At 50.2% G+C, this 27,994-nt stretch overlaps 1 protein-coding gene across 1 annotated transcript in view; it reads right to left on the reverse strand.

The window, feature by feature from the left end:
• The window catches only part of VRK3 (VRK serine/threonine kinase 3), a 321,038-nt gene that overhangs the window by 91,475 nt on the left and 201,569 nt on the right, over nucleotides 1-27,994 (reverse strand). Inside the window, 2 exon segments of the mRNA XM_030203653.1 lie at nucleotides 17,732-17,824; nucleotides 26,186-26,288. Of these exon segments, the coding sequence (XP_030059513.1) occupies nucleotides 17,732-17,824; nucleotides 26,186-26,288 (196 nt within the window).

The raw sequence follows: 27,994 nt of genomic DNA on the forward strand, positions 1-27,994 counted from the left end.
TCCAGAGTCATGAGGCAACTGAGTGCGCATTCAGCTCTGGGTCCCCATGGATCCGGTACTGGGACTCGATCTTCTTGGGAATGTGGGGATTACTTAATGGCTTGGTCCAGTTCGCAAGCAATGTCTTTTTCAGGACATGATGCAAGGGAACAGTGGACGCTTCCTTAGGTGGAGAAGGATAGTCCAGGAGCTCAAACATTTCAGCCCTGGGCTCGTCCTCCACAACCACCGGGAAGGGGATGGCCGTAGACATCTCCCGGACAAAGGAAGCGAAAGACAGACTCTCAGGAGGAGAAAGCTGCCTTTCAGGAGAGGGAGTGGGATCAGAAGGAAGACCCTCAGACTCCTCGTCAGAGAAATATCTGGGGTCTTCTTCGTCCTCCCACGAGGCCTCACCCTCGGTGTCAGACACAAGTTCATGGACCTGTGTCTGCAACCTCGCCCGGCTCGACTCCGTGGAGCCACGTCCACGATGGGGGCGTCGAGAGGTAGACTCCCTCGCCCGCATCGGCGAAGCTCCCTCCGCCGACGTAGTCGGGGAGCCTTCCTGGGAGGTGGCCGCGGTCGGCACCGCACGCGGTACCGACGTCGAGGACCTCAACCTGGGCGATGGACCAGCCGGCGCCACGCTCGACGGTACCGGAGGCGCAAGCACCGCCGGTACCGGAGGGGTAGGGCGCAACAGCTCTCCCAGAATCTCTGGGAGGACGGCCCGGAGGCTCTCGTTCAGAGTGGCTGCAGAAAAAGGCTGAGAGGTCGATGCAGGCGTCGACGTCAGAACCTGTTCCGGGCGAGGAGGCTGTTCCGGGCTGTCCAGAGTGGAGCGCATCGACACCTCCTGAACAGAGGGTGAGCGGTCCTCTCGGTGCCGATGCCTGCTGGGTGCCGAATCCCTCGGCGACCCAGAGCTCTCGGTGCCGACACGGGGAGGAGACCGGTGTCGATGCTTCTTCGACTTCTTCCGAAGCATGTCACCGGAGCTCCCCGGCACCGACGAGGAGGACGTAGAATCCATCCGTCGCTTCCTCGGGGCCGAGACCGAAGAGGGTCGATCCCGGGGGGGCTGTACCGCAGGAGCCCTCAGGGTAGGAGGAGACCCACCCGAAGGCTCACCGCCACCAGCAGGGGAATGGACAGCCCTCACCTGCACTCCTGACGATGCACCTCCGTCCGACGACATCAGCAGACGAAGTCTCGGTACCACCGACGTCGATGCAGTCGCCCGATGCCTCGGCGCCGATGCAGAGGTCCGATGCCTCGATGCAGTCGATGGAGCGGCAGCCAAGGAAGATGGTCCGGACGCTGACGACGTCGATGCACTCGATGCCTCCGGTGCCGATGTCGACGAAGAGCCCGAGAACAAAACGTTCCACTGGGCTAATCTCGCTACCTGAGTCCGCCTTTGTAACAGGGAACACAGACTGCAGTTCTGAGGGCGGTGCTGGGCCCCTAGACACTGAAGACACGCAGAGTGCCTATCAGTGAGCGAGATTACCCGGGCGCACTGGGTGCACTTCTTGAAGCCACTGGAAGGCTTCGATGTCATGGGCGGAAAATTCACGCCGGCGAAATCAAAGGCCGAAATGGCGAAAATTGAAGCACCAAAATTTAAAGGGAGAAAAATCTCGACCGAGGCCAAACTAGGCCTACCCCGACAACGAAAGAAAACTTACGGGGCAAAAGCTGTGAAAATTACGGGAAGGGCAGAAAACCCGAAAGGGTCTTCCGGAACACTTCCGGAGCGCTTCCCGAACTTTTTAAAAGAAAAACAAGGAAAAAAACACGTCGAAAAGGACGCGCGAGGTCGACTCTCTGGGGCACGAATGGCGTAACACGACCGTACCGAGCGCGGACGAAAGAAGACTGGCCGGCTCGAGCCGGTTTCGGGCGGGAAGACGGCCGCGCATGCGCGGTGCGCATGAGGACTAGCAAAGGCCTTTGCTAGTAAACTTTCCGATGGAGGGGGCTGCCGAGGACGTCAACCCATCAGTGAGAACAAGCAGCCTGCTTGTCCTCGGAGAATGCATTTACCAGCCTTCCATAGAACCGAGATCCTCTGAAAACAATCTTTTAGAAGTGCCATATTTATATTGATTAGATTGCTAGAATAACGCTCTTCGATTTTTAAGATACTTGGTCCTAAAATTATGGAACAGTTACTATTACAGCTCAGAACACTGAATTATTTAGATCAGAGAACTTAAAACGGAGTCATTCAGGCAAGCCTAAAACAATTAAGGCATTCAATCTTTTTGACATTAAAATGGAGCAGATTAGCAGAATATAAACCTATCATTAAATTAATCTGAACAGGAGAGTTAGAATATTTATCAGGGCAAAGGACAAATGTTTTATATATTTACTAGTAAAAAAGGCCCGTTTCCATAGGCAATGAAACGGGCGCTAGCAAGGTAATCCTCCACCCTCCCTCGCTGTCTTGCTCTGTCCCCTCCGAGACCCATGCCTCCCTCCCTTCCTTCCGTCCGAGTTCCAGACCCCCCCCCCTCCCTCCCTTCCAGTTCAAGGCCCCCTCACGCCCCTCCCACCGAGTTACATACTCTCCCCCTCCGCGTTACTGACCCCTGAACCCCCTGCCGCGACCCTCTCAACCCTCCCCTTTCTGCCGAAAACCCTCCCCCGCCGCGTACCTGTGCTGACGGGGGACCCCAACCCCCGACAGCCAAAGTCCTCTTCTCGTCTGCGCTGGCGTTGCTTGCTGAATGGTCTGATCAAGTTTCTGTGCGTGCGTCTGATGTCAGACTCAATCTGTAGACTGCTTACTAAAACAGCCCTAAAAGTCCTCATATACTCATTTGTGATCTCCAACCTGGACTATTCTGACAGTCTTTTCCAAGGCTGAAGAGTTACTGACCTCCATCGACTTCAAAGGATCCAAACCTCAGCCATAAAACTACTCACAGGGTAGAAAAAATTCACCCACGTCACTCCCCTCCTATGCAAGGAGCACTGGCTACTGGTAACTCACAAAATTTCATTTAAAGTCCTAACCATGGTTCACTACTCCAGCTCCCCAATGTATCTGTCCCTTATATTGATACCCTACTTACCAGCTCAAAGCCTCAGATCCAACCAATCTAATTCTCTTGTATTTCCCTCTTTCTGACATATTTACCATGATTTCATCAGAAAACACAATTTTCAGTGTGGTCAGCCCCTCTCTTTGAACTCCCTCCTTCAGCATCTCTGCCTAGAATACTCCATTCAGAAGTTTAAAGCTGGATTAAAAACCTTTTTTCATGATGCTTTCAATAATTAGTAACCCCTCTCATTTTTTTCCTACCCAGGGCTGCAGAGATGTGATGCAATTTCCTTCCTCTCTATCCTACTGAATGATGTAGTTCCATTCACCTTTCTCAATTTCACCCATTCTCTTTTTTAAATATTACCAACTGTAAACCACATTGAAAGGTTCCTTACAAAAGCTGTATATCAAGCCTTAATAAAACTTGAAACTTCTTCCCGGAAGCAAGGACAGGAAGACACCCTCATGCAGCTGGTGAAAATCAATATCTAACCCAGTGGCTCCCAAACCTGATCCTGGAGGCACCCCAGCCTATCAGGTTTTCTGGATATCCACAATGAATATTCATGAGAGAGATCTGCATGCAGTGGAGCCAGTGCATGCAAATTTCTCTCATGAATATTCACTGAGGAAATCCCGAAAACCTGACTGACTGGGGTGCCTCCAGGATCAGTTTTGAGAACCACTGGTCTAACTTCTTAACATCCAGGCTGAGAGGGCTAGGGACTGATGGTTGGGATGCAGAAGAGGTCCTTCATTCTGTGTGAGGAGGGTCAGAAAGCACTCCAGTCTCCACAGGCCTCTGCAGGCTAAATTGAAAAGTAAAGGGAACAGATCTGTTTTGGCCAATAAGCTGCAATAAGGATCATGGTTCCCCAGATTTTCTTGAGTTTCAGCAAAGCCTTCCCTATGAGGGGTATGTGAGGATATGCATACAGAGAACCCTTCCCCCAATGCAGGAGGAAGACATCTGAGGCTAATCTGCCATGTAATGCCAGTCTGCAGCAATAGTGAAGGACTTTGTCGTTGAGATGATGGCAAAAAGATCCACTCTCAAAAGATCTTGTGGGCTACACCCATATTCAGAGACCACTCATGTGGTTACATGTTTATGCTCATATTTGTCCACCAGACTGTTGCTCTTTCCCGCCACTTAAGTGGCTCTGAGCACCATGCCCAAGCTGGTCGTCCACTGACACAGCCCAACAGCTTCCTGACATAAGAGGTATGATGCCCATGTCTCCCTGCAATACATGGCAACCTGATTATCCTCATTTAGACAGTATGGTGCATCAGCTGATCCCTGAAAGCCTTTAGAAACGTTCCATATTGCCCAAAGCTCCAGGAGGTTGATCATGGGAAGAAGGGTGCCCAGGGAAAGCATCCTGAACTTTTCCTTGACCAGATATTTGTTCAGGGCCCTTAGGTCTAGGGTGGGATCGCTGACCCAGAATGTGGAGTCTATTCTACATGAGCTCCCTAACCAAGATTGGATGCACCTGTGGTTAGAATCTTGTAGGGCAGTGGAATTTGGAATGCAAGTCCCTGTGTCAAACTGAGTTGAATGGTCCACTACAAGAGCGACTCCATGAGAGAGGAAGTGATATTGATGACATCAGCTAGGTTTCCCATGGCCGGAGACCTCGACCCACTGGGCTGTTGTCAAATAGAGACATACCATGGGTGTGACATGCACAGTAGAAGCCATGTGGCTTAACAGCTTCAACATTTGCTGAGCTGTGACCTGGTGGCTCTGCTATACCTGTAACACCAGGTCAACTAATGTGTCAGTGTTGACTTGGGAGGAAGACCCTGGACTGAGGTGTGTCTATCAGGGCTAGTGTCTATTCCAAACTTTGCATGAGAGCGAGATGGGACTTTGGATAATTGATCATGAACCCTAGTAGCTCCAACACACAAATTGTTCTTTGCATTGATTCTTGAGCCCCAGGGCTGTGCCTAGAGTCTCTGGTGCCCCCCTGCAGACTATCAGTTGGCGTCCACCCCCCCCCCCCCACCCCCGTGAAAATGATCACTCACCACTTGCCACACTGCCAGGAATTGTCAGCAATATTCTTAGAAACAAATTGCTATACGTTGCAAAATAAGATAGCAGATGTAAATTCTCAAAGTGGACATATTCCAAACACTAAAATGCAAATAAAATGATTTTTTTCTACCTTTGTTGTCTGGTGACTTTCTTTTTCTGATCATGCTGGCCCAGTATCTGATTCTGCTGCTATCTGTCCTCTTAACTCCGTTTCCAGGGCTTCCTTTCCATTTATTTCTTTCCTTTCCTCCTTTCTTCTTCATTTCTGATCCTCAGCTTCTGCCTATTTTCTTCATCCATGTGCAGTTTTTCTCCTCTCTTCCTTTTCCCTCATTTCATCTCCTTCATCTCTCTTCCCTCCCATCTATGTCCAGCAAGGTAAAATTATGTATCATACCTGATAATTTTCTTTCCATTAATCATAGCTGATCAATCCATAGACTGGTGGTTTGTGTCCATCTACCAGCAGGTGGAGATAGAGAGCAAAGCTTTTGCCTCCCTATATGTGGTCATGTGCTGCCGGAAACTCCTCAGTATGTCGATATCCAAGCTCCATCCGCAGGACTCAGCACTTAGAGAATTACACCCACAAAGGGACACTCTGCCCAGCTCACCACCGCCGAAACGGGGGAGGGGAATTAACCCAGCTCATCCCCACACAAGTGGGGGAGGGGAATCCGTCCAGCTCATCCCCGCAGAGCAGGGGAGGGACACCACCCCGTCGATGCGGGGGGATCTAGCTTATCCTGCAACCGCAACCGCGGGAGGAGCTGACTGACCCTAACACCGCCGAAGCGGGAGGGGTACAAAGCTGCCCTACAGCCGCACAAAGCGGGAGGGAGCGCCGGCAGAATTTAGGTCTCAATCCAGCCCCGTAAAACGGAGGGGAGAGGAATGCAGCAGCTCACTGTAACACAAACTCGTCTCAACTCTTGAAGAATCCAATTGAAAAAACTTGAACACGAAGTCCTCCTGAACAGGAACTGAAGACTAAACTTGAATCTGAAATGCAACCAGGATATAAACAGTACAGATATCTGGGAGGGGCTATGGATTGATCAGCTATGATTAATGGAAAGAAAATTATCAGGTATGATACATAATTTTACCTTCCATATCATCATGATGATCAATCCATAGACTGGTGGGATGTACCGAAGCAGTACTCACCCAGGGCGGGACATTGAAATCCCTGACCGCAACACTGAAGCTCCAAACCGGGCCTCCGCCCGAGCAGCCACAGTCAAGCGGTAATGCTTGGAGAAGGTATGGGCCGATGCCCAAGTTGCCGCCTTGCAAATCTCTTCCAAGGAGACGGACCCGGCCTCTGCCATCGAGGCCGCCTGAGCTCTAGTGGAGTGAGCCTTCAGCTGGATAGGCGGCACCTTCCCCGCGGCCACATAAGCCGCTGTAATGGCTTCCTTGACCCATCTTGCCACTGTAGGCTTAGCAGCCTGCAGACCCTTACGAGGACCTGCAAACAGGACAAACAGATGATCCGACTTCCGGAAATCATTGGTCACTTCCAAGTATCTGATGATGACTCGTCTCACATCCAGATATTTGAGAGCAGAGTATTCCTCTGGGTAGTCCTCCCTACGAAAGGAAGGGAGACAGAGCTGCTGATTCACATGGAAGCGAGAAACAATCTTGGGCAGGAAGGAAGGCACTGTGCGAATAGACACTTCTGCCTCCGTGAACTGCAGAAAGGGCTCTCGACATGAGAGTGCCTGGAGCTCGGAAACTCTTCTGGCTGAAGTGATAGCCACCAAAAAGACTGCTTTCAACGTCAGGTCTTTCAGAGATGCCCTTGACAAGGGTTCAAAAGGCGGCTTCTGCAAGGCTCTTAGCACCAGGTTGAGATTCCACGCAGGCACCACTGAGTGCAGAGGAGGGCGCAGGTGATTAACTCCCTTGAGAAAGCGCACCACATCTGGCTGCGAAGCCAGGGAAGCACCCTTCAGGCGGCCCCTGAAGCAAGCCAGAGCCGCTACCTGGACTTTAAGGAAACTGAGCGACAGGCCTTTCTCCAGACCTTCTTGCAGGAACGCCAACACTGAAGCAATTGGAGCAGTGAAGGGAGAAAGTGAGCCTGCTTCACACCACGCTGCAAAGGTACGCCAAACCCTGGCGTAAGCAGTAGAAGTAGAGCGCTTCCTCGCTCTCAGCATAGTGGCGATGACCTTGTCTGAGAAGCCCTTCTTTCTCAGACGCTGCCGCTCAATAGCCAGGCCATAAGACCAAAGGGGGAGGGATCCTCCATCACCACGGGACCCTGATGCAACAGGCCCTGCTCCACTGGCAGCCGCAGAGGATCGTCCACTGAGAGCCTGATCAAGTCCGCATACCGGGGACGTCTGGGCCAGTCCGGACCCACCAGGATTATCCGGCCCGGATGCTTTGCCACCCGGTCTAGCACCCTGCCCAACATGGGCCAGGGCGGGAACACATAGAGAAGCTCCTGTGTCGGCCACTGTTGGAGAAGAGCATCTACTCCCAGAGATCGAGGGTCCCGTCCTCTGCTGAAAAAGCGCGGCACTTGGCAATTGGCCGATGATGCCATCAGATCTAGGCTCGGCTGGCCCCAGCGCTTCGTGATGTCCAAGAACGCCTGAGCAGATAGCTGCCACTCTCCGGGATCCAAGGTATGGCGACTGAGAAAGTCTGCCTTGACATTCATGACTCCGGCAATGTGGGCCGCTGACAGCTGTTCCAGGTTCGCTTCCGCCCACTGGCATAGATTCATGGCCTCTTTGGCTAGAGGGGCGCTCTTGGTACCTCCCTGGCGGTTGACATAGGCCACAGCCGTGGCATTGTCCGACAGGACCCGTACTGGCTTCAACGCCAGTACCGGGATGAACTCCAAAAGCGCCAACCGAATGGCTCTGAGTTCCAGGAGGTTGATAGACCACTTTGCCTCTGCAGGAGACCAGAGCCCCTGCGCTGTCCTTCCCAAGCAGTGGGCTCCCCAGCCCAACAAAGAGGCATCCGTCGTGACGACAATCCACTCCGGGGTCACCAGAGGCATTCCTGCAGACAACATGACTGTCTGCAGCCACCAGCTCAGCGCCTTGCGCACTGCTGGGTCCAAGGGAAGGCGCACAGCATAATCCTCCGACATCGGAGTCCAGCGCTGCAGCAGAGAGTGTTGTAGTGGTCTCATATGAGCCCTGGCCCAGGGCACTACTTCCATCGTGGCCGTCATAGAGCCCAACAGCTGCACATAGTCCCAAGCCCGAAGAGGAGAGGCTACTAGGAACTGGTCCACCTGAGCCTGATGTTTGACAATCCGATTGTCTGGCAGGAACACTCTGCCCACTTGGGTGTCGAATCGAACTCCCAGATACTCCAGGGACTGAGTTGGGCGCAGCTGGCTTTTCTCCCAGTTGATGATCCACCCCAGGGAGCTCAAAAGAGCAACCACCTGGTTCACAGCTTTGCCACACTCTGCATAAGAGGGGGCTCGGATCAACCAGTCGTCCAGATAAGGATGGACTTGTACTCCTTCCTTTCGCAGGAAGGCCGCGATGACCACCATTACTTTGGAGAAGGTCCGCGGAGCAGTAGCCAACCCGAAAGGGAGGGCTCTGAACTGGAAGTGTCGGCCCAGGATTGCAAAACGCAGAAAGCATTGATGAGGAGGCCAGATGGGAATATGCAGGTACGCTTCCTTGATGTCTAAGGAAGCCAAGAACTCCCCTGCCTTCACTGCCGCTATAAAAGAGCGGAGAGTCTCCATGCGAAAGTGCCGCACTTTCAAGGCCCGATTGACCCCTTTGAGGTCGAGGATAGGCCGGACCGAACCTCCTTTCTTTGGTACCACAAAGTAAATGGAGTAACGTCCCTTGCCAATCTGATTTACTGGCAGCGGAACGACTGCACCCAGGCGTATAAGGTTGTCCAAGGTCTGCTGCACTGCCACAGCTTTGACCGGAGACTTGCAGGGAGAGAGTACAAACCCGTCTCTTAAGGGTCGGCAGAACTCTAACTTGTAGCCGTCTCTGATGACTTCCAGAACCCAAGCGTCTGAAGTTACCCTGGTCCACTCGCCCAGAAACGAGGACAGGCGTCCTCCAATCTGCACTGGGCCATGGACCAGGGCCCCGTCATTGGGTACGAGACCCTGGGGGAGGACCGGAGGGCGTACCTCCGGGACGGCGGTCTCTGCGAAAGGAATGCTGCTTGGGGGAGAAGTTCCTTTTGAAGGAAGAGGGGGCAGAGGAGCCCGACTTGCCCGGGCGGTACCGACGAGCTTCCTGAAACCGTCCTCTGGAGATACCGGGGCGAGCACTGGCCCGAGCCCTGACCTCTGGTAACCTCTTGCCCTTAGACGTGCTGAGATCGGTCACGATTTTGTCCAGCTCGACCCCAAAGAGCAGCTTGCCTTTAAAAGGCAACTTAGCCAGGCGGGACTTAGAGGCGTGGTCCGCAGACCAATGTTACAGCCAAAGCCAGCGCCGCGCAGAGACTGTCTGAGCCATACCTTTGGCCGAGGCTCTCAAGACATCATACAGTAAGTCTGCCAAATAAGCCAAGCCCGATTCCAGGGCCGGCCAGTCAGCCCTCAAGGAAGGATCCGAGGGGGAAGCCCGCTGCACCATCGTCAGGCACGCTCTGGCCACATAGGAGCCGCAAACTGAGGCCTGCAAACTTAAGGCAGCCGCCTCGAAGGACGACCTTAAAGCCGCTTCCAATCTTCTGTCTTGGGCGTCCTTTAGGGCCGTGCCACCTTCCACCGGCAACGCCGTTTTCTTAGTCACCGCAGTGATTAAAGAATCCACGGTAGGCCAAATAAAGGCCTCACGTTCACTTTCAGGCAAAGGATAGAGGCGGGACATAGCCCTAGCCACTTTGAGGCACGCTTCCGGGACATCCCATTGAGCCGAAATCAAGGTGTGCATGGCATCATGCACGTGGAAGGTTCTAGGCGGGCGCTTCGTCCCCAGCATAATGGCAGAGCCAACAGGGGCTGAGGGAGAGACGTCCTCTGGCGAGGAAATCTTCAAAATGCTCATGGCCTGCAGTAACAGGTTGGGCAAATCCTCTGAGCGAAAGATCCACGCTGCAGAGGGGTCATCCGCTCCATCCGAGCGGGAATCCGTCTCCTCCAAGGAATCCCCAAAGGACCGTTGGGAGAACTCAGATACGCTGCCCTCATCTACATCAGAGGAAACAGCATCCTCTAAGGCCTGGGAATCCACCCGAGGGCGTTTACTTCCGGGGGCCTCAACCCCGTTATCGGCCAAGGGAGAAGGGGCAGCGTTTTGCATAAGGAAGGCCTGATGCAGCAGCAAAATAAACTCGGGGGAGAAACCCCCCAGACTGTGGATTTCAGCAGCCTGGGCCACAGCCCTAGACACACCCTCAACCGGCGCTCGCAAGAGCGGGGGAGCAACATGCTGCGCATCCAAGATGGCGTCTGGTGCGACACTCCGCGAAGGAGCCGCGCGGGAAGAACGGTGCTTAACTTTAGCCGCTTTTTTGCCATCGCCCAAATCAAGGGCGGCCAAGGCATGAACGTCTCCCAGCTCAAGGGCGGCCCAAGAAGAAGCCGTCCGAGCACAGTGGCTGGCCAAGATGGCGGAGGCGAGCAGCGGGGGATGGGTGTTTATGGCGGGAAAAAACGCCGCGCCGGAGGAAGACCCGGGACACTGACCGGCCTCCGAACTGACACCCAACAAGGGCGAATCAGACTTTAATACCCCCGCATCCCCGCTAGGAGCGCACACGCGGTCCGGGGAGCGATTCTTCGCGCCCTCGCCCTCCGACGCCATAGGCCACGTGGAGATCAATCGGGGAACCCCCTGCCCGCTATAAAAAAGGTAAAAATTACCTGCTTCTCGCTCCGAGCTGTAACGACCTGGTGTCCCAGTGAGTAGCTGCAATAAACGTTTAAATAAACGTCGAAATAAACGCCTTTAAGGACGTCCAAAATTTTTTTTTTTTTTAACGGAGCCAGCGGGAGGGGGGAGAAAAGGAGGGACCTGGCGCCACCAGGTTTGCACTTGCTCAAGAAGAGCCCTCAACCCCAGGTACTCAACAAAACCTAAAGATTAGGCTTGGAGACCTAGCCAGAACTGCTGCTGTGTGTGACCACCACCTCCTGAGATAGAGAACATACTGAGGAGTTTCCGGCAGCACATGACCACATATAGGGAGGCAAAAGCTTTGCTCTCTATCTCCACCTGCTGGTAGATGGACACAACCCACCAGTCTATGGATTGATCAGCATGATGATATGGAATTTCTCCTCTCTCCTTGAGCCCTGCCCTCCCATCCATGCTCCTCTGTCCCCTCCATTCATTCATATCCAGCAATTCCCCTCTCTCCCTGAGTCCTGCCCTCCCATCCATGCTCCTCTGCCCCCTCCATTCATCCCTATCCAGCAATTCCCCTCTCTCCCTGAGCCCTGCCCTCCCATCCATGCTCCTCTGTCCCCTCCATTCATCCCTATCCAGCAATTCTCCTCTCCCTGAGCCCTGCCCTCCCATGCTCCTCTGTCCCCTGCCCCCTCCATTCATCCCTATCCAGCAATTCCCCTCTCTCCCTGAGCCCTGCAATCCATATCCATCCATGCCCATCTGTCCCCTGCCCCCTCCATTCATCCCTATCCAGCAATTCCCCTCTCTCCCTGAGCCCTGCAATCCATATCCATCCATGCCCATCTGTCCCCTCCATTCATCCCTATCCAGCAATTCCCCTCTCTCCCTGAGCCCTGCCCTCTTATCCATGCTCTTCTGTCCCCTGCCCCCTCCATTCATCCGTATCCAGCAATTCCCCTCTCCCTGAGCCCTGCCCTGCAATCCATATCCATCTGTCCCCTGCCCCCTCCATTCATCCCTATCCAGCAATTCCCCTCTCTCCCTGAGCCCTGCCCTCCCATCCATGCTCCTCTGTCCCCTCCATTCATCCCTATCCAGCAATTCCCCTCTCCCTGAGCCCTGCCCTCCCATGCTCCTCTTTCCCCTGCCCCTCCATTCATCCCTATCCAGCAATTCCCCTCTCTCCCTTCCATGAACCCTGCCCTCGCATCCATGCTCCTCTCTCCCCTGCCCTCCCGCTCCCATGTCCCAACTGCCCGCCCTCTTCTCCCCCCCCCCCCAACATCCCTTTCCTTTTTTTTCTTTTAAATTTACCTCCGTCTGGCAGCGCAGACACAGCGTCAGTGAAGAAGGCGGCGCTCATGACGTGTCTAGCCTTCCCTTCACTCAGTGTCCCGCCTTCTTCTGACGTCATTTCCTTGACGTCAGAAGAAGGCGGAACACTGAGCGAAGGGAAGGCTAGACACATCGGGAGCACCGCCTCCTTCACTGACGCTGTGCTGCCGGACGGAGGTAAATTTAAAAGGAGAAAAAAAAGGAAAGGGATCTTGCGGGAGAAAAGAGGGCGGGCAGTTGGGCAATGGGAGCGGGAGGGCGAGGTAAGCATGGTGCGATGGCGCCCCCCCAGAGGACGGTGCCCCCCTGCCGTGCTTACCCCGCTTACCGTGTTGGCATGGCCCTGTTGAGCCCCTTTCTCTGATATGCTGTTTAACAGCCAATCATCTAGGTAGGGAAACGTGTACTCCCAGTCTGCGTAGAAATGCTACAACTACTGCTAGGCATTTTGTGAAGACTCTGGGGAGCTGATGCAAAGCCAAATGGCAGAATGCAATACTGGTAATGGTGTTCCCTTACTTGAAATCTGAGACACTGTGACCTGGATGTATCTGAATAAGTTCAGAAAGCATAGCCAATTGTTTTCCTTAATCATGGGGATTAAGGTGCCTAGGGAAACCATCCTGAACTTACTACGTACTTGTTCAGGGCCCTAAAGTCTAATATAGGACAAAATCCTTGTTTCTTTTTGGGAATGAGGAAGTACTTGAAGTAAAATTCCCTTCCTTTTTCCCATGGTGGAATGGGTTCGACAGCAGTTGCTTAATAAAAGGGAAGATAGCTTCAATTGAAGTAATTCCTGGTGCTGAGAGCTCAACTTTAATGTTCTTGGAGGGCAATTTGGAGGGGATATATGCCAATGGAGGGTGTGATCTGGCCAAATAAGTTTTAGAACTTACTGGTTTGATAATACAAGGGACTATCTTTCCTGAAAAAAATTCAGCCTCCCTCCTATCAGTAGATGTCTGGCATAGTTACTTTTATTTTGGCTACACTCTCCTGGAGCCAGTCAAAAGCTTGTCCCTTGTTTTGACTGGAACTTCTGAACCCTCTGCTGCTTCAGATGGGAGTGAGAGCTCTAGGTTGACTGGGAAAGAGGGCCCCTACACCTTTGTGAGTAGTAGGATCTCCTCTGTCCAGTGCTCAAACACCTCCTGGAAGAGGAGGTTGCAGTAGAAGTGGGCAGAGAGAGTGACTTGATTGTATCAGTTCTCTTTATGATGAGATTGGTGACCTACTCCGCCTTGTCACCAAAAAGGTTAACACTTCGGCAGAGGACATCCACCAGCTTCTTTTGAACCATCAGTTCTAAGTCTGAGGCATGGAGCCAGGTGAGTCTGTGGAGACCCTGGATGCCACATCAAAAGCATCACAGGCCACCCGTGCTATATGCTTTCAACACTCCTGCTGCTTGGCTACTAAGCTGGCAAAGCTGTGCAACATACCATTCTGGAACACCTTCCTCCCAAAAGATTTCAAATTCCTTGCATCCCTCTCCCGGGTTACCAAGGAGTGAATCTTGGAGCTTTTGGCTCTTGAGTATGGATTTGATGACAACAGAATGGTGCGTTAGCTGGAGCTTCTCAAATTTGAGACCCTTTTGGAGTCTATACATGTCCAACATTTCTGCCCTAGGCTCATCCTCAACATCTAACCTAATGTGATGGTCTTAGCCATCTCCCAAACAAAATTAGTAAAGGGGGAGACTTCCTCCTTTCATGAGGGGAAGGATCTGATGGGAGGCCAAGGGACCCCTTCTCCGAGAAGGCCTCTGGCTCCAGTTCAGAGTCCCATGAGTGCTCTGAATCAGACTCAAGGTAACATTCCTGTTATGACTCTGCCCCGGTATCATGCTCTCATTCATCTTGCCCCCTGGTGGTCAGACCTGGTGGTCGCAATGGACTGTCTGTTGATGGTTTTCCCGGTTCCAGAAGTCATGCCGGTCCGGTCCGGATTTTCTAGCCTGCCAGTTGGTCTCGAGACTTTTTGGAACTAAGCTGTTTCCGTACCTGGTGAACTCCCTGGCTGTTAGCCCTTATTAACCACCTGGAAGTGTTTCTAGTTTGCCTTGCAACAGAGGTCCTCAGAGGTGCGTCTTCTGTGGTTGTTTGTTGCTGTGCTTTTGCTACTTTCAGTTTCTGCCTTTGAACCTAGTGCCTGGACCTGGACTTTGACTTTGCTTGCCGCCTGCCTTTGAACCTGTGCCTGGACCTGGACTTTGACTTTGCTTGCCACCTGCCTTTGAACCTTTGCCTGGACCTGGACTCAGGACTTTGCTTGCCGCCTGCCTTGGAACCTGTGCCTGGAGCTGGGCCTTGACTTTATTTGCCTGGCCCCGGTTCTGCTGGGTTTGTGGACTTCCTTCCTGTTTTCTGCTGTGGCTTCTGTTCCGGTGGGTGATCCTCCTGCCGCTGCCGTCCTCGGCAGTAGCCCAAGGACTCACTATCCTGTGTTTCGTGTGAAGCGTGACAATTCCTCTCTTGTGGCTGGACTTGTCCAGACTCTGGGCAGGAGTACTGAGGAACAGTCTCTCTCCTGGACCTCAAGTGAGCTTTCTCCTCTGAGAAGATGGAACCAACTCTGACACACTTCTGGGCACCAACATCAAGACTCAGCCAACACGCAAGGCATGGGTCTCCAGAATGGGCTGGGGTGACATCAGAGCCAACCAGTTGCCCTCAATGCCTCAGTGTCACATCAGGCCAGGATGCAATCTAGCTCTTCCTGCAAAAGGACCTGAAACTACTTGAGGATATGTATCTGGAAAGGCTGGGCCAATATTAGTTTGGGCAGGTCCACAGAAGTATGAGCTAAATCGGAGGCTTGGACCAGCATGTAGGAGGCTGGTACACTGGTGCCGTATCAGGAGGAGAATTCCTCACTGCTCCGACACGTCTCAGATTCTGATGACATCAATGTCCCTTGACTTCTGGTGCTGTGCCTCAAAGGGGACAATGCTGATGCTTCTTGGTCTCCGCCCAACACTGGAGTCCCTTGGTGCCGAGGACGATGTCAAATCCTTATGGGTCCTCTGGGTCTGGTCCAAAGATGCTTGGTTCTGATGGGCTCTACTGATGCTTGATGCTGAGGCAGACACAGACCTCCTCAATGCTGATGCATCCTCAGTGTCCAGTGCAGTACTTGATGTCATAGGGCCTGATGCCTCCGATGCGGAAGTTGGTGAATCAGGTTTAGAAGCGCAAGAAGTGCTGTTCTTCTTGACTTTTTAGGGACCTATCCTTCATCTGTGAACAGTCTGCATAGAGAAGAATCATAACCAGGTCCGAGATGCGGAAAACTCCAATTGTGTGGGTCAGTGTGGAACAAGACCTTACCGCATCTGAAACACTTCTTAAAAACTAGTGGGAGTTTTCTGTGAGATGGTCAGAAACAGCTGCAGTAAAAATCAAATGCTTCAATGATGGTAGAAAACATGACGTGAACAGGCTACCAAACTGGAGTGCTCAGGCCTAAGGAAGCCTTGTGAGCGGTGAAAACAATAAGAAAACTTATAAAGTGCTAAAAATCCAACAATAAAGGATGGGAAGAGAAGGTCCTGTGTCACAAAGAAAAAAGCACAACAAAATTGTGAAAAATCACAAGGAAGCTGCCAGCAACTGAGGGCTCTGTGAGGAGAATCAAAAAACAGCATCCTCACTGCTTTGCGGAAAGACAACTGCCTTGGTCCTATATGGCACGTACAGGTGGGAAGACGCAGACGCACACCTGTGGTGTGGCTCCAAAAAGCTTCAAAGATTAGAAGTTGGGGACTGTGTTCATGCCGGGCTCTGTTGGATGACATCACACATATGCGGAAATAAAGCATCCTGTTTGTCCTTAGAGAAAATATAATGACCTTAGAAATAAGACGTAACATTATAACATAATCAGTAAAAGATCAAACCAACACAAAAAAATGAGCATAATACTGAACATACTGGGTAATATCTAAATCGATCATATCATCACCATGGAGGCCTGAATGTGGTGTACCTCAAGGATCTCCACTTTCACTGATTCTCTTCAACCTAATGATGTTACCATTGGCCAATGCATTATCCAACCAAGACCTAAATCCATATATTTATGCTGATGATGTGACGATATATATTTGTTCAAAAATAACTTATCAGAAATTGCAGTCAAAATAAATTGCAGCTTCCAAATTATGAACTCATGGGCAGACGCTTTCCAACTAAAGCTGAATACAGAAAAGACACAATGCCTAATACTATCATCGCAGTATAATAAAATCAATTATCCCAACAAAAACACACCAAACCACACTCTCCCTGTTGTGGAAACCCTGAAACTCCTAGGCCTAACAATTGATAGCAATCTTAATCTAGACTGCCATGTAAAAAAATATGTTATAAAGAAAATGTTCTATGCAATGTGGAGGCTTAGAAGAGCAAGACCTTTCTTCCCAAGAGAAACATTCCGCGAACTGGTGCAATCATTGGTTTTGAGCCATTTGGACTATTGTAATTCCATATATGCGGGATGCAAGGTACAAACCATCAAGAAACTCCAGACAGCCCAGAACACCGCAGCCAGATTGATTTTCGGTAAGGCAAAATATGAGAGTGCCAGACCCCTTAGAGAAAGGCTGCATTGGCTCCCACTGAAGGATCGTATTACATTCAAGATATGTACCTTGGTTCATAAGATCATTTATGGAGAAGCCCCATCCTACATGTCAGACCTAATTGACTTACCAGAGAGAAATAACAAAAGTTCATCACGCACCTGCTTAAACCTTCACTATCCCAACTGCAGAGGACTTAGATACAAATCTATGCATACATCCAGTTTCTCATACATCTGCACACAACTATGGAATGAATTACCAATCGCTATAAAAAATAACATACGACTTGACAATCTTCCAAAAATGACTAAAGACTCACTTATTCATAAAGACATACAAAAAAGATTCCCCATAATGATCTGACTCCCAAATTATTCCAATTACAACTATTACCAAACCCTCCTATTTGTTCATCTTAATTACATCCTCATGACTGAACTTTATATCTTTGTCCTGATATCATTATGTTATGTTTATCTATCAATCCACTTCCAGTCCTACATGATTTACTCATGCACTCTTATTTGTAACAACTGTAAAATTATTATTCCGTTAATATGATTGCTATGATATTCTTATGCTCCTATCTGTATCTTTATTCTGAAATTCTTATTCTATAATGTGTATATGTTGTAACATTTTGTAAGCCACATTGAGCCTGCAAATAGGTGGGAAAATGTGGGATACAAGTGCAGCAAATAAATAAATTTCATCACTGTAGACTAACCAGGCCTAATCAAGCAACCTTCTATGTCTTTTCTTTCTTTCAGTTTGTGTTGCATATCTTTCTGGTTTTTTTTTTTAATAAAAACTCTTACGTCTTGTTACAGTGCTCAATATGTACAACACTGGTGGTATTTTACAAATTAACCTTTTCTGTTTCATCTTACCTCTTGGAGATTTGCAGGATTCACAAAGATATTTTCTGCCTTGATATCTCCGTGAACGTATTCGTTCTCATGGATATATTCTAGCACATCTAGCTAGGTACAAACACAGCCAAAGCTATAAATGTTATACATGCTTGGAACCAGTTTAATTTTCAAACATTTAATCCAATGTAGACTCCCTTATCAGAACAGCATCTAATTAAACTCGAAATGCTACACAGAAAGGATATCAGCTTATTAAAGATGGCATGTAATTGTGTAATTGCAAGGAGGGGACAATTTCCACATTATCCACATATCTGCAAAGTCCATGGATACTTTTTTACATACACACATTGTGCAAATTTTCAATGGGAAAGTACACCTCTGCTAAATAGGTAATGCATTTGTGGGTAAAAGTATGCATGTTGCAGAAAAGCAAAGACACTTACCTCTAGCAGGTATTCTATGAGGACAGCAAGTCATTTAATTCTCATATTCTCTAACTGAGCACTCTACAGACTGGTTTGGCGGGTGCTGTATTACCACGGACTTCTGAGGCCTTTTTCCGTTCTTTATATTATTATCTAAGTAGATGATTTGGTATCAGTACTAATATCCACTTTGGTTTGGAGGTTTTTGATCACATTATATGTGGATTGAGTCAATTTTATTAAAACAATTAAAAAGGGTTCGAGGGGTGATCTGAGTAATTACAGTAAGCCTGACTTCAGTGCTGGACAAAATAGTGGAAACTATTATAAAGAATAAAATTACAGAACACGTAGACAAACATCGTTTAATGGGACAGAGTCAGCATGGACTCAGCCGTGGGAGGTCTTGCTTCATCAATTTGCTTCACTTCTTTGAAGACGTGAATAAACATGTAGACAAAGGTGAGCCAGTTCATGTAGTGTATCTAAATTTTCACAAACCTTTTGACAAAGTTCCTCATGAGAGACTCCTGAGAAAATTAAAGAGTCATGGCATAGGAGGCAATGTTCTGTTGTGGATTAGGAATTGGTTATTGGACTGAAAACAGAGGGTAGGATTAAATGGCCATTTTTCTCAATGGAGGAGGATGAATAGTAGAGTGTCGCAGGGATCTGTACTGGGACAGGTGCTATTTAACATATTTATAAATGATCTGGAAATTGGAATGATGAGTGATGTAATTAAATTTGTGGATAACAAGAAACTATTCAAAGTTGTGAAAATGGATGCGGATTACGAAGAATTGCAGGAAGACCTTAGGAAACTGGAAGACGGGGGCATCAAAATGGCAGATGAAATTTAATGCAGACAAATGCAAAGTCATGCACATTGGGAAGAACACTCTGAAGGTAAAATTATGTATCATACCTGATAATTTTCTTTCCATTAATCATAGCTGATCAATCCATAGACTGGTGGGTTGTGTCCATCTACCAGCAGGTGGAGATAGAGAGCAAACTTTTGCCTCCCTATATGTGGTCATGTGCTGCCGGAAACTCCTCAGTATGTCGATATCAAAGCTCCATCCGCAGGACTCAGCACTTAGAGAATTACACCCACAAAGGGACACTATGCCCAGCTCACCACCGCCGAAACGGGGGAGGGGAATTAACCCAGCTCATCCCCACACAAGCGGGGGAGGGGAATCCGTCCAGCTCATCCCCACGGAGCGGGGGAGGGACACCACCCCGCTGATGCGGGGGGATCTGGCTTATCCTGCAACCGCAACCGCGGGAGGAGCTGACTGACCCTAACACCGCCGCAGCGGGAGGGGTACAAAGCTGCCCTACAGCCGCGCGAAGCGGGAGGGAGCGCCGGCAGAATTTATGTCTCAATCCAGCCCCGTAAAACGGAGGGGAGAGGAATGCAGCAGCTCACTGTAACACAAACTCGTCTCAACTCTTGAAGAATCCAATTGAAAAAACTTGAACACGAAGTCCTCCTGAACAGGAACTGAAGACTAAACTTGAACCTGAAAGGCAACCAGAACGTAAACAGTACAGATATCTGGGAGGGGCTATGGATTGATCAGCTATGATTAATGGAAAGAAAATTATCAGGTATGATACATAATTTTACCTTCCATATCATCAGGCTGATCAATCCATAGACTGGTGGGATGTACCGAAGCAGTACTCACCCAGGGCAGGACATTGAAATCCATGACCGCAACACTGAAGCTCCAAACCGGGCCTCCGCCCGAGCAGCCACAGTCAAGCGGTAATGCTTGGAGAAGGTATGGGCCGATGCCCAAGTTGCCGCCTTGCAAATCTCTTCCAAGGAGACTGACCCGGCCTCTGCCATCGAGGCCGCCTGAGCTCTAGTGGAGTGAGCCTTCAGCTGGATAGGCGGCACCTTCCCCGCGGCCACATAAGCCGCTGCAATGGCTTCCTTGACCCATCTTGCCACTGTAGGCTTAGCAGCCTGCAGACCCTTACGAGGACCTGCAAACAGGACAAACAGATGATCCGATTTCCGGAAATCATTGGTCACTTCCAAGTATCTGATGATGACACGTCTCACATCCAGATATTTGAGAGCAGAGTATTCCTCTGGGTAGTCCTCCCTACGAAAGGAAGGGAGACAGAGCTGCTGATTCACATGGAAGCGAGAAACAATCTTGGGCAGGAATGAAGGCACTGTGCGAATAGTCACTCCTGCCTCAGTGAACTGCAGAAAAGGCTCTCTACATGAGAGCGCCTGGAGCTCGGAAACTCTTCTGGCCGAAGTGATAGCCACCAAAAAGACTGCTTTCAACGTCAGGTCTTTCAGAGATGCCCTCGACAGGGGTTCAAAAGGCGGCTTCTGCAAGGCTCTTAGCACCAGGTTGAGATTCCACGCAGGCACCACTGAGTGCAGAGGAGGGCGCAGGTGATTAACTCCCTTGAGAAAGCGCACCACATCTGGCTGCGAAGCCAGGGAAGCACCCTTCAGGCGGCCCCTGAAGCAAGCCAGAGCCGCTACCTGGACTTTAAGGGAACTGAGCGACAGGCCTTTCTCCAGACCTTCTTGCAGGAACGCCAACACTGAAGAAATTGGAGCAGTGAAGGGAGAAAGTGAGCCTGCTTCACACCACGCTGCAAAGATACGCCAAACCCTGGCGTAAGCAGTAGAAGTAGAGCGCTTCCTCGCTCTCAGCATAGTGGCAATGACCTTGTCTGAGAAGCCCTTCTTTCTCAGACGCTGCCGCTCAATAGCCAGGCCGTAAGACCAAAGGGGGAGGGATCCTCCATCACCACGGGACCCTGATGTAACAGGCCCTGCTCCACTGGCAGCCGCAGAGGATCGTCGACTGAGAGCCTGATCAAGTCCGCATACCGGGGACGTCTGGGCCAGTCCGGACCCACCAGGATTATCCGGCCCGGATGCTTTGCCACCCGGTCTAGCACCCTGCCCAACATGGGCCAGGGCGGGAACACATAGAGAAGCTCTTGTGTCGGCCACTGTTGGAGAAGAGCATCTACTCCCAGGGATCGAGGGTCCCGTCCTCTGCTGAAAAAGCGCGGCACTTGGCAATTGGCCGATGACGCCATCAGATCTAGGCTCGGCTGGCCCCAGCGCTTCGTGATGTCCAAGAACGCCTGAGCAGATAGCTGCCACTCTCCGGGCTCCAAGGTATGGCGACTGAGAAAGTCCGCCTTGACATTCAAGACTCCGGCAATGTGGGCCGCTGACAGCTGTTCCAGGTTCGCTTCCACTCACTGGCATAGATTCATGGCCTCCTTGGCTAGAGGGCGCTCTTGGTACCTCCCTGGCGGTTGACATAGGCCACAGCCGTGGCATTGTCCGACAGGACCCGTACGGGCTTCAACGCCAGTACCGGGATGAACTCCAAAAGCGCCAACCGAATGGCTCTGAGTTCCAGGAGGTTGATAGACCACTTTGCCTCTGCAGGAGACCAGAGCCCCTGCGCTGTCCTTCCCAAGCAGTGGGCTCCCCAGCCCGACAAAGAGGCGTCCGTCGTGACAACAATCCACTCCGGGGTCACCAGAGGCATTCCTGCAGACAACTTGTCTGTCTGCATCCACCAGCTCAGCGCCTTGCGCACTGCTGGGTCCAAGGGAAGGCGCACAGCATAATCCTCCGACATCGGAGTCCAGCGCTGCAGCAGAGAGTGTTGTAGTGGTCTCATATGAGCCCTGGCCCAGGGCACTACTTCCATCGTGGCCGTCATAGAGCCCAACAGCTGCACATAGTCCCAAGCCCGAAGAGGAAAGGCTACTAGGAACTGGTCCACCTGAGCCTGAAGCTTGACCATCCAATTGTCTGGCAGGAACACTCTGCCCACTTGGGTGTCGAATCGAACTCCCAGATACTCCAGGGACTGAGTTGGGCGCAGCTGGCTTTTCTCCCAGTTGATGATCCACCCCAGGGAGCTCAAAAGAGCAACCACCTGGTTCACAGCTTTGCCACACTCTGCATAAGAGGGGGCTCGGATCAACCAGTCGTCCAGATAAGGATGGACTTGTACTCCTTCCTTCCTCAGGAAGGCTGCGATGACCACCATAACTTTGGAGAAGGTCCGCGGAGCAGTAGCCAACCCGAACGGGAGGGCTCTGAACTGGAAGTGTCGGCCCAATACTGCAAAACGCAGAAAGCGTTGATGAGGAGGCCAGATTGGAATATGCAAGTACGCTTCCTTGATGTCCAAGGATGCCAAGAACTCTCCTGCCTTCACTGCCGCTATAACAGAGCGGAGAGTCTCCATGCGAAAGTGCCGAACTTTCAAGGCCCGATTGACCCCTTTGAGGTCGAGGATAGGCCGTACCGAACCTCCTTTCTTTGGTACCACAAAGTAAATGGAGTAACGTCCCTTGCCAAGCTGATTTTCTGGCACTGGAACGACCGCACCCAGGCGGATCAGATTGTCCAAGGTCTGCTGCACTGCCACAGCTTTGACCGGAGACTTGCAGGGAGAGAGTACAAACCCGTCTTTTAAGGGTCGGCAGAACTCTAGCTTGTAGCCGTCTCTGATGACTTCTAGCACCCAAGCGTCTGAAGTTACTCTGGTCCACTCGCCCAGAAACGAGGACAGGCGTCCTCCAATCTGCACTGGGCCATGGACCAAGACCCCGTCATTGGGTACGAGACCCTGGGGGAGGACCGGAGGGCGTACCTCCGGGACGGCGGTCTCTGCGAAAGGAATGCTGCTTGGGGGAGAAGTTCCTTTTGAAGGAAGAGGGGGTAGAGGAGCCCGACTTGCCCGGGCGGTACCGACGGGCTTCTTGAAACCGTCCTCTGGAGATACCTGGGCGAGCAGTGGCCCGAGCCCTGACCTCTGGTAACCTCTTGCCCTTAGACGTGCCGAGATCGGTCACGATTTTGTCCAGCTCGACCCCAAAGAGCAGCTTGCCTTTAAAAGGCAACTTAGCCAGGCGGGACTTAGAGGCGTGGTCCGCAGACCAATGTTTCAGCCAAAGCCAGCGCCGCGCAGAGACTGTCTGAGCCATGCCTTTAGCCGAGGCTCTCAAGACATCATACAGTAAGTCTGCCAAATAAGCCAAGCCCGATTTCAGGGCCGGCCAGTCAGCCCTCAAGGAAGGATCCGAGGGGGAAGCCCGCTGCACAATCGTCAGGCACGCCCTGGCCACGTAGGAACCACAAACTGAGGCCTGCAAACTTAAGGCAGCCGCCTCGAAGGACGACCTTAAGGCCGCCTCCAATCTTCTGTCTTGGGCGTCCTTTAGGGCCGTGCCACCTTCCACCGGCAACGCCGTTTTCTTAGTCACCGCAGTGATTAAAGAATCCACGGTAGGCCAAAGAAAGGCCTCACGTTCACCTTCAGGCAAAGGATAGAGGCGGGACATAGCCCTAGCCACTTTGAGGCTCGCTTCCGGGACATCCCATTGAGCCGAAATTAAGGTGTGCATGGCATCATGCACGTGGAAGGTTCTAGGCGGGCGCTTCGTCCCCAGCATAATGGAGGAGCCAACAGGGGCTGAGGGAGAGACGTCCTCTGGAGAGGAAATCTTTAAAATGCTCATGGCCTGCAATAACAGGTTGGGCAAATCCTCTGAGCGAAAGATCCGTGCTGCAGAGGGGTCATCCGCTCCATCCGAGCGGGAATCCGTCTCCTCCAAGGAATCCCCAAAGGACCGTTGGGAGAACTCAGATACGCTGCCCTCATCTACATCAGAGGAAACAGCGTCCTCTAAGGCCTGGGCATCCACCCGAGGGCGTTTACTTCCGGGGGCCTCAACCCCTTTATCGGATAAATGAGAAGGGGCAGCGTTCTGCATAAGGAAGGCCTGATGCAGCAGCAAAATAAACTCGGGGGAGAAACCCCCCTGCACTTCAGCAGTCTGGGCCACAGCCCCAGACGCACCCTCAACCGGCGCTCGCAAGAGCGGGGGAGCAACATGCTGCACATCCAAGATGGCGTCCGGCGCGACACTCCGCGAAGGAGCCGCGCGGGAAGAACGGCGCTTAACTTTAGCCGCTTTTTTGCCGTCGCCCAAATCAAGGGCGGCCATGGCATGAACGTCTCCCAGCTCAAGGGCGGCCCAAGAAGAAGCCGTCCGAGCAGAGTGGCCGGCCAAGATGGCGGAGGCGAGTAGCGGGGGATGGGCGTTTATGGCGGGAAAAACCGCCGCACCGGAGGAAGACCCGGGACACTGACCGGCCTCCGAACTGACACCCAACAAGGGCGAATCAGACCTTAATACCCCCGCATCCCCGCTACTAGCGCACATGCGATCCGGGGAGTGATTCTTCGCGCCCTCGCCCTCCGACGCCATAGGCCACGTGGAGATCAATCGGGGAACCCCCTGCCCGCTATAACAAGGTAAAAATTACCTGCTTCACGCTCCGAGCTGTAACGACCTGGTGTCCCAGTGAGTAGCTGCAATAAACGTTTAAATAAACGTCGAAATAAACGCCTTTAAGGACGTCCAAAAAAATGTTTTGTTTTGGTTTTTTTTAACGGAGCCAGCGGGAGGGGGGAGAAAAGGATGGACCTGGCGCCACCAGGTTTGCACTTGCTCAGAAAGAGCCCTCAACCCCAGGCACTCAACAAAACCTAAAAATTAGGCTTGGAGGCCTAGCCAGAGCTGCTGCTGTGTGTGACCACCACCTGCTGAGATAGAGAACATACTGAGGAGTTTCCGGCAGCAAATGACCACATATAGGGAGGCAAAAGTTTGCTCTCTATCTCCACCTGCTGGTAGATGGACACAACCCACCAGTCTATGGATTGATCAGCATGATGATATGGAATCATAGTTATCTAATGCTAGGGTCCACTTTAGGAGTCAGCACTCAAGAAAAAGACCTAGGTGTCATTGTAGACAATACGCTGAAATCTTCTGCCTAGTGTGTGGCGGCGGCCAAAAAACAAACAGGAAATGCTAGGAATTATTAGGAGAGAAATGAAAAATAAAACAAAAAGTATTATAATGCCTCTTTATCGCTCAATGGTGCAACCTCACCTTGAGTATTGTGTTCAATTCTTGTGCCGTATCTCAAAAAAGATATAACTGAATTAGAAAAGGTTCAAAGAAGAGCAACCAAAATGATAGAGGGGATGGAACTGCTCCTGTATGAGGAAAGGCTAAAGAGGTTAGGAGTCTTCAGCTTGGAAAAGAGACAGCTGATGGGGGATATGATTGAGGTCTACAAAATTCTGAGTGGAGTGGAACGGGTGGAGGTGAATCATTTTTTCTGTCATTCAAAAAGTACAAAGACAAGGGGACACTAAATGAAATTGCATGGAAATACTTTAAAACAAATAGGAGGAAATATTTTTTCACTCAAAAAATAGTTAAGCTCTGGAACCCGTTGTCAGAGGATGTAGTAACGGTGGTTAGTGTATCTGAGTTTAAAAAAAGGTTTGGACAAGTTCCTGGAGGAACAGTCCATAGCCTATTGAGATGGACATGGGGGAAGCCACTGCTTGCCCTGGGATTGGTAGCAGGAAATGGTGCTACTAACTGTGTTTCTGCAAGGTACTTGTGACCTGGATTGGCCACTGCTGGAAACAGGATACTGGGCTGGATGGACCATTGGTCTGACCCAGTATGGCTGTTCTTATGCTCTTATCTAACTCTTGAAAGCTAGTCTAGTGGTTAGTGCAGCAGACTTTGATCCTGGGAAACTGGGTTCAATTCCCACTGCAGCTCCTTGTGACTCTGGGCAAGTCACTTAACCCGCCACTGCTTTGGGTACAAATAAGTACATGTATATGCTATGTAAACCGTTTTTAAAATAGTTGCAAAAACCACAGAACGGAGGTATATCAAGTCCCATTTCTCTTTCCCCATTAAGACAGTCTATTTATTAGCTAGGTATATGCGGGGAAAGCCATCACATCCCTGGGAGTCAGCAAAAATGAATGGATACACGCCTCAGATTCTGTTGGGTACTTCTAGTGATACGATTAGCTGCTGGCCTGTCATTTGTTATATGATCTGTAAACTTCACCCTTCTGCAAGATCTGCTCAAGGTCTCTATCAAGCAATAACAATTAATCTGCCAATCACTTACCATTCTGCATGAGATTTGAAACACTGTTTTCTCAGATAGTCTGCCCACACCTTCATCCAGGATCGACTGTAGGCTTCGCCCCAAATCAACGAAGACCAAAAACCTGCAAAGAAAATCATCATTATAAAATTTCTTTTCCTTAAATTGTCCTTTTTTTTTCTTTTTTTAAAAAGCTGGTCCCCGAACTTGTCACTAGTACAACATAACTACGGAAAAATTTAACCATGCATTCTCAAAAGTTAGTTTTCTTACGCTGTCACATTACTATGACTTGGAGATGAATTCATAAAACCTTGTGATTTGGGAAGTAATGAACTTTAAGCTCCTTCACAAAACCCAAATCACACAAACACAGTTCTCGCATCTTTTAAACATCATGAGCTCCTTTTCACAATAAACTCTGGCTGAAAATAAACTGAAGCCCCCAGTGCAAATCCTGTAGAATAAAGTTAAAAGAGGAACTTCCACAGGATACACCCAGAATGCTAATTCCCCAAGGGAAACTGCAGCTAACAAGGAGGATCAGTAGCTGGTTGCAGAAACCCCCAAAACAAATAAGAAAGGAATTAAGACTACAACTTTGGTGAACTTGTGACGTTAGGGAAGACTTCAGAGAAGAACTGACCAATGGGGCTCTGGGGCACGGTCTAAGTGCTGGATGAGGGTAGAATTGAGCTGCTTCAATAGCCTTCAGACATGCAGGCAGTATAAAAAAGAAAGAAGAAATAGGTTTACATACTAAAGAAAAGTGAAATGAGCAACAAGATGAGAGAAGCTAGGGCATTCTTTCTTCTAGACCCCAAAGAAAGAGGGGGAAGCTGGTGAGATTAAGGCTGGTGGTGGGAACCAGATTCTATGTAGAGTTGAGAGCCAAAGACTATAAAGTGAGCAAGGAGGGAGAGAGGTAAGGCCTCTGAGCTGAACATCTTTGGCCTTACGGGTTTTTATTTAATTCTCTCTCCACAAACTGAACCCAGTGGGCCTAGTAACCCTTGCTAGCTTGCAGGTCCTAAAAGTCAAGTGACTGACTTTTGGAATTTATTTATTTATTTGGATTTTGCTCACACCTTTTTCATTAGTATTGATTTTTCTTTTTCTGAACTTGATGTTCGTTATGCTGTTTATCTTTGTCTGAAAACAGATCTAGAGGATTCACAGGTGAGTTAAGGTTGGATTGCTGGAAAGAATAAAAATAAAGAAACATTGGAAAGAAAATTATACATAAAGGACCAAGAATGTCTGCTGCTCTTTCTGGAGGCAAAATAGCTCTCTGAAAATTTACAAGACCAAGAACAAATCTGACATGGGGGAAAAACTGATGGAGACAGAATTTCAAAATAAGCCAAGATGACTAGGGGTTCCAGAGAAATGGGGGTAGAAAATTGCTACCTTCAAGCTGCCTCTTCCTTCTTTTCTAGTCTCCTAGTCACAGACATACACAAAGACATACACACTTGAAATCAAAACACACAGACATATACATAACCCTTAGCCCGCCCTGATTTTAAATGGAAAATTGTGGAAGTTTAGTCACATGAAGGGCAATTCTGTAATCTAGGCACCCATATTTACTCACCCCTTACATGTGTAAATATCTAGAATACTAGAATCGACAAACATAAGTGTACACTTACCCACAAAAGTGCCAGCAGTGCGCCTATGAGTTAATCTGTAATGGCATACCTAACTTATGTAGCACATAAATGCAAGGAGAGCATATATGTGAACAGGGTTCCGAGTTACATACAAAATTTAGAGAACACTGTAAGCTATGCACACCCCTGCTGCATTTACACACCAGTTACATCA

This window comes from Microcaecilia unicolor, chromosome 5 (assembly GCF_901765095.1).
Source record: "Microcaecilia unicolor chromosome 5, aMicUni1.1, whole genome shotgun sequence".
Lineage (NCBI taxonomy): Eukaryota > Metazoa > Chordata > Amphibia > Gymnophiona > Siphonopidae > Microcaecilia > Microcaecilia unicolor.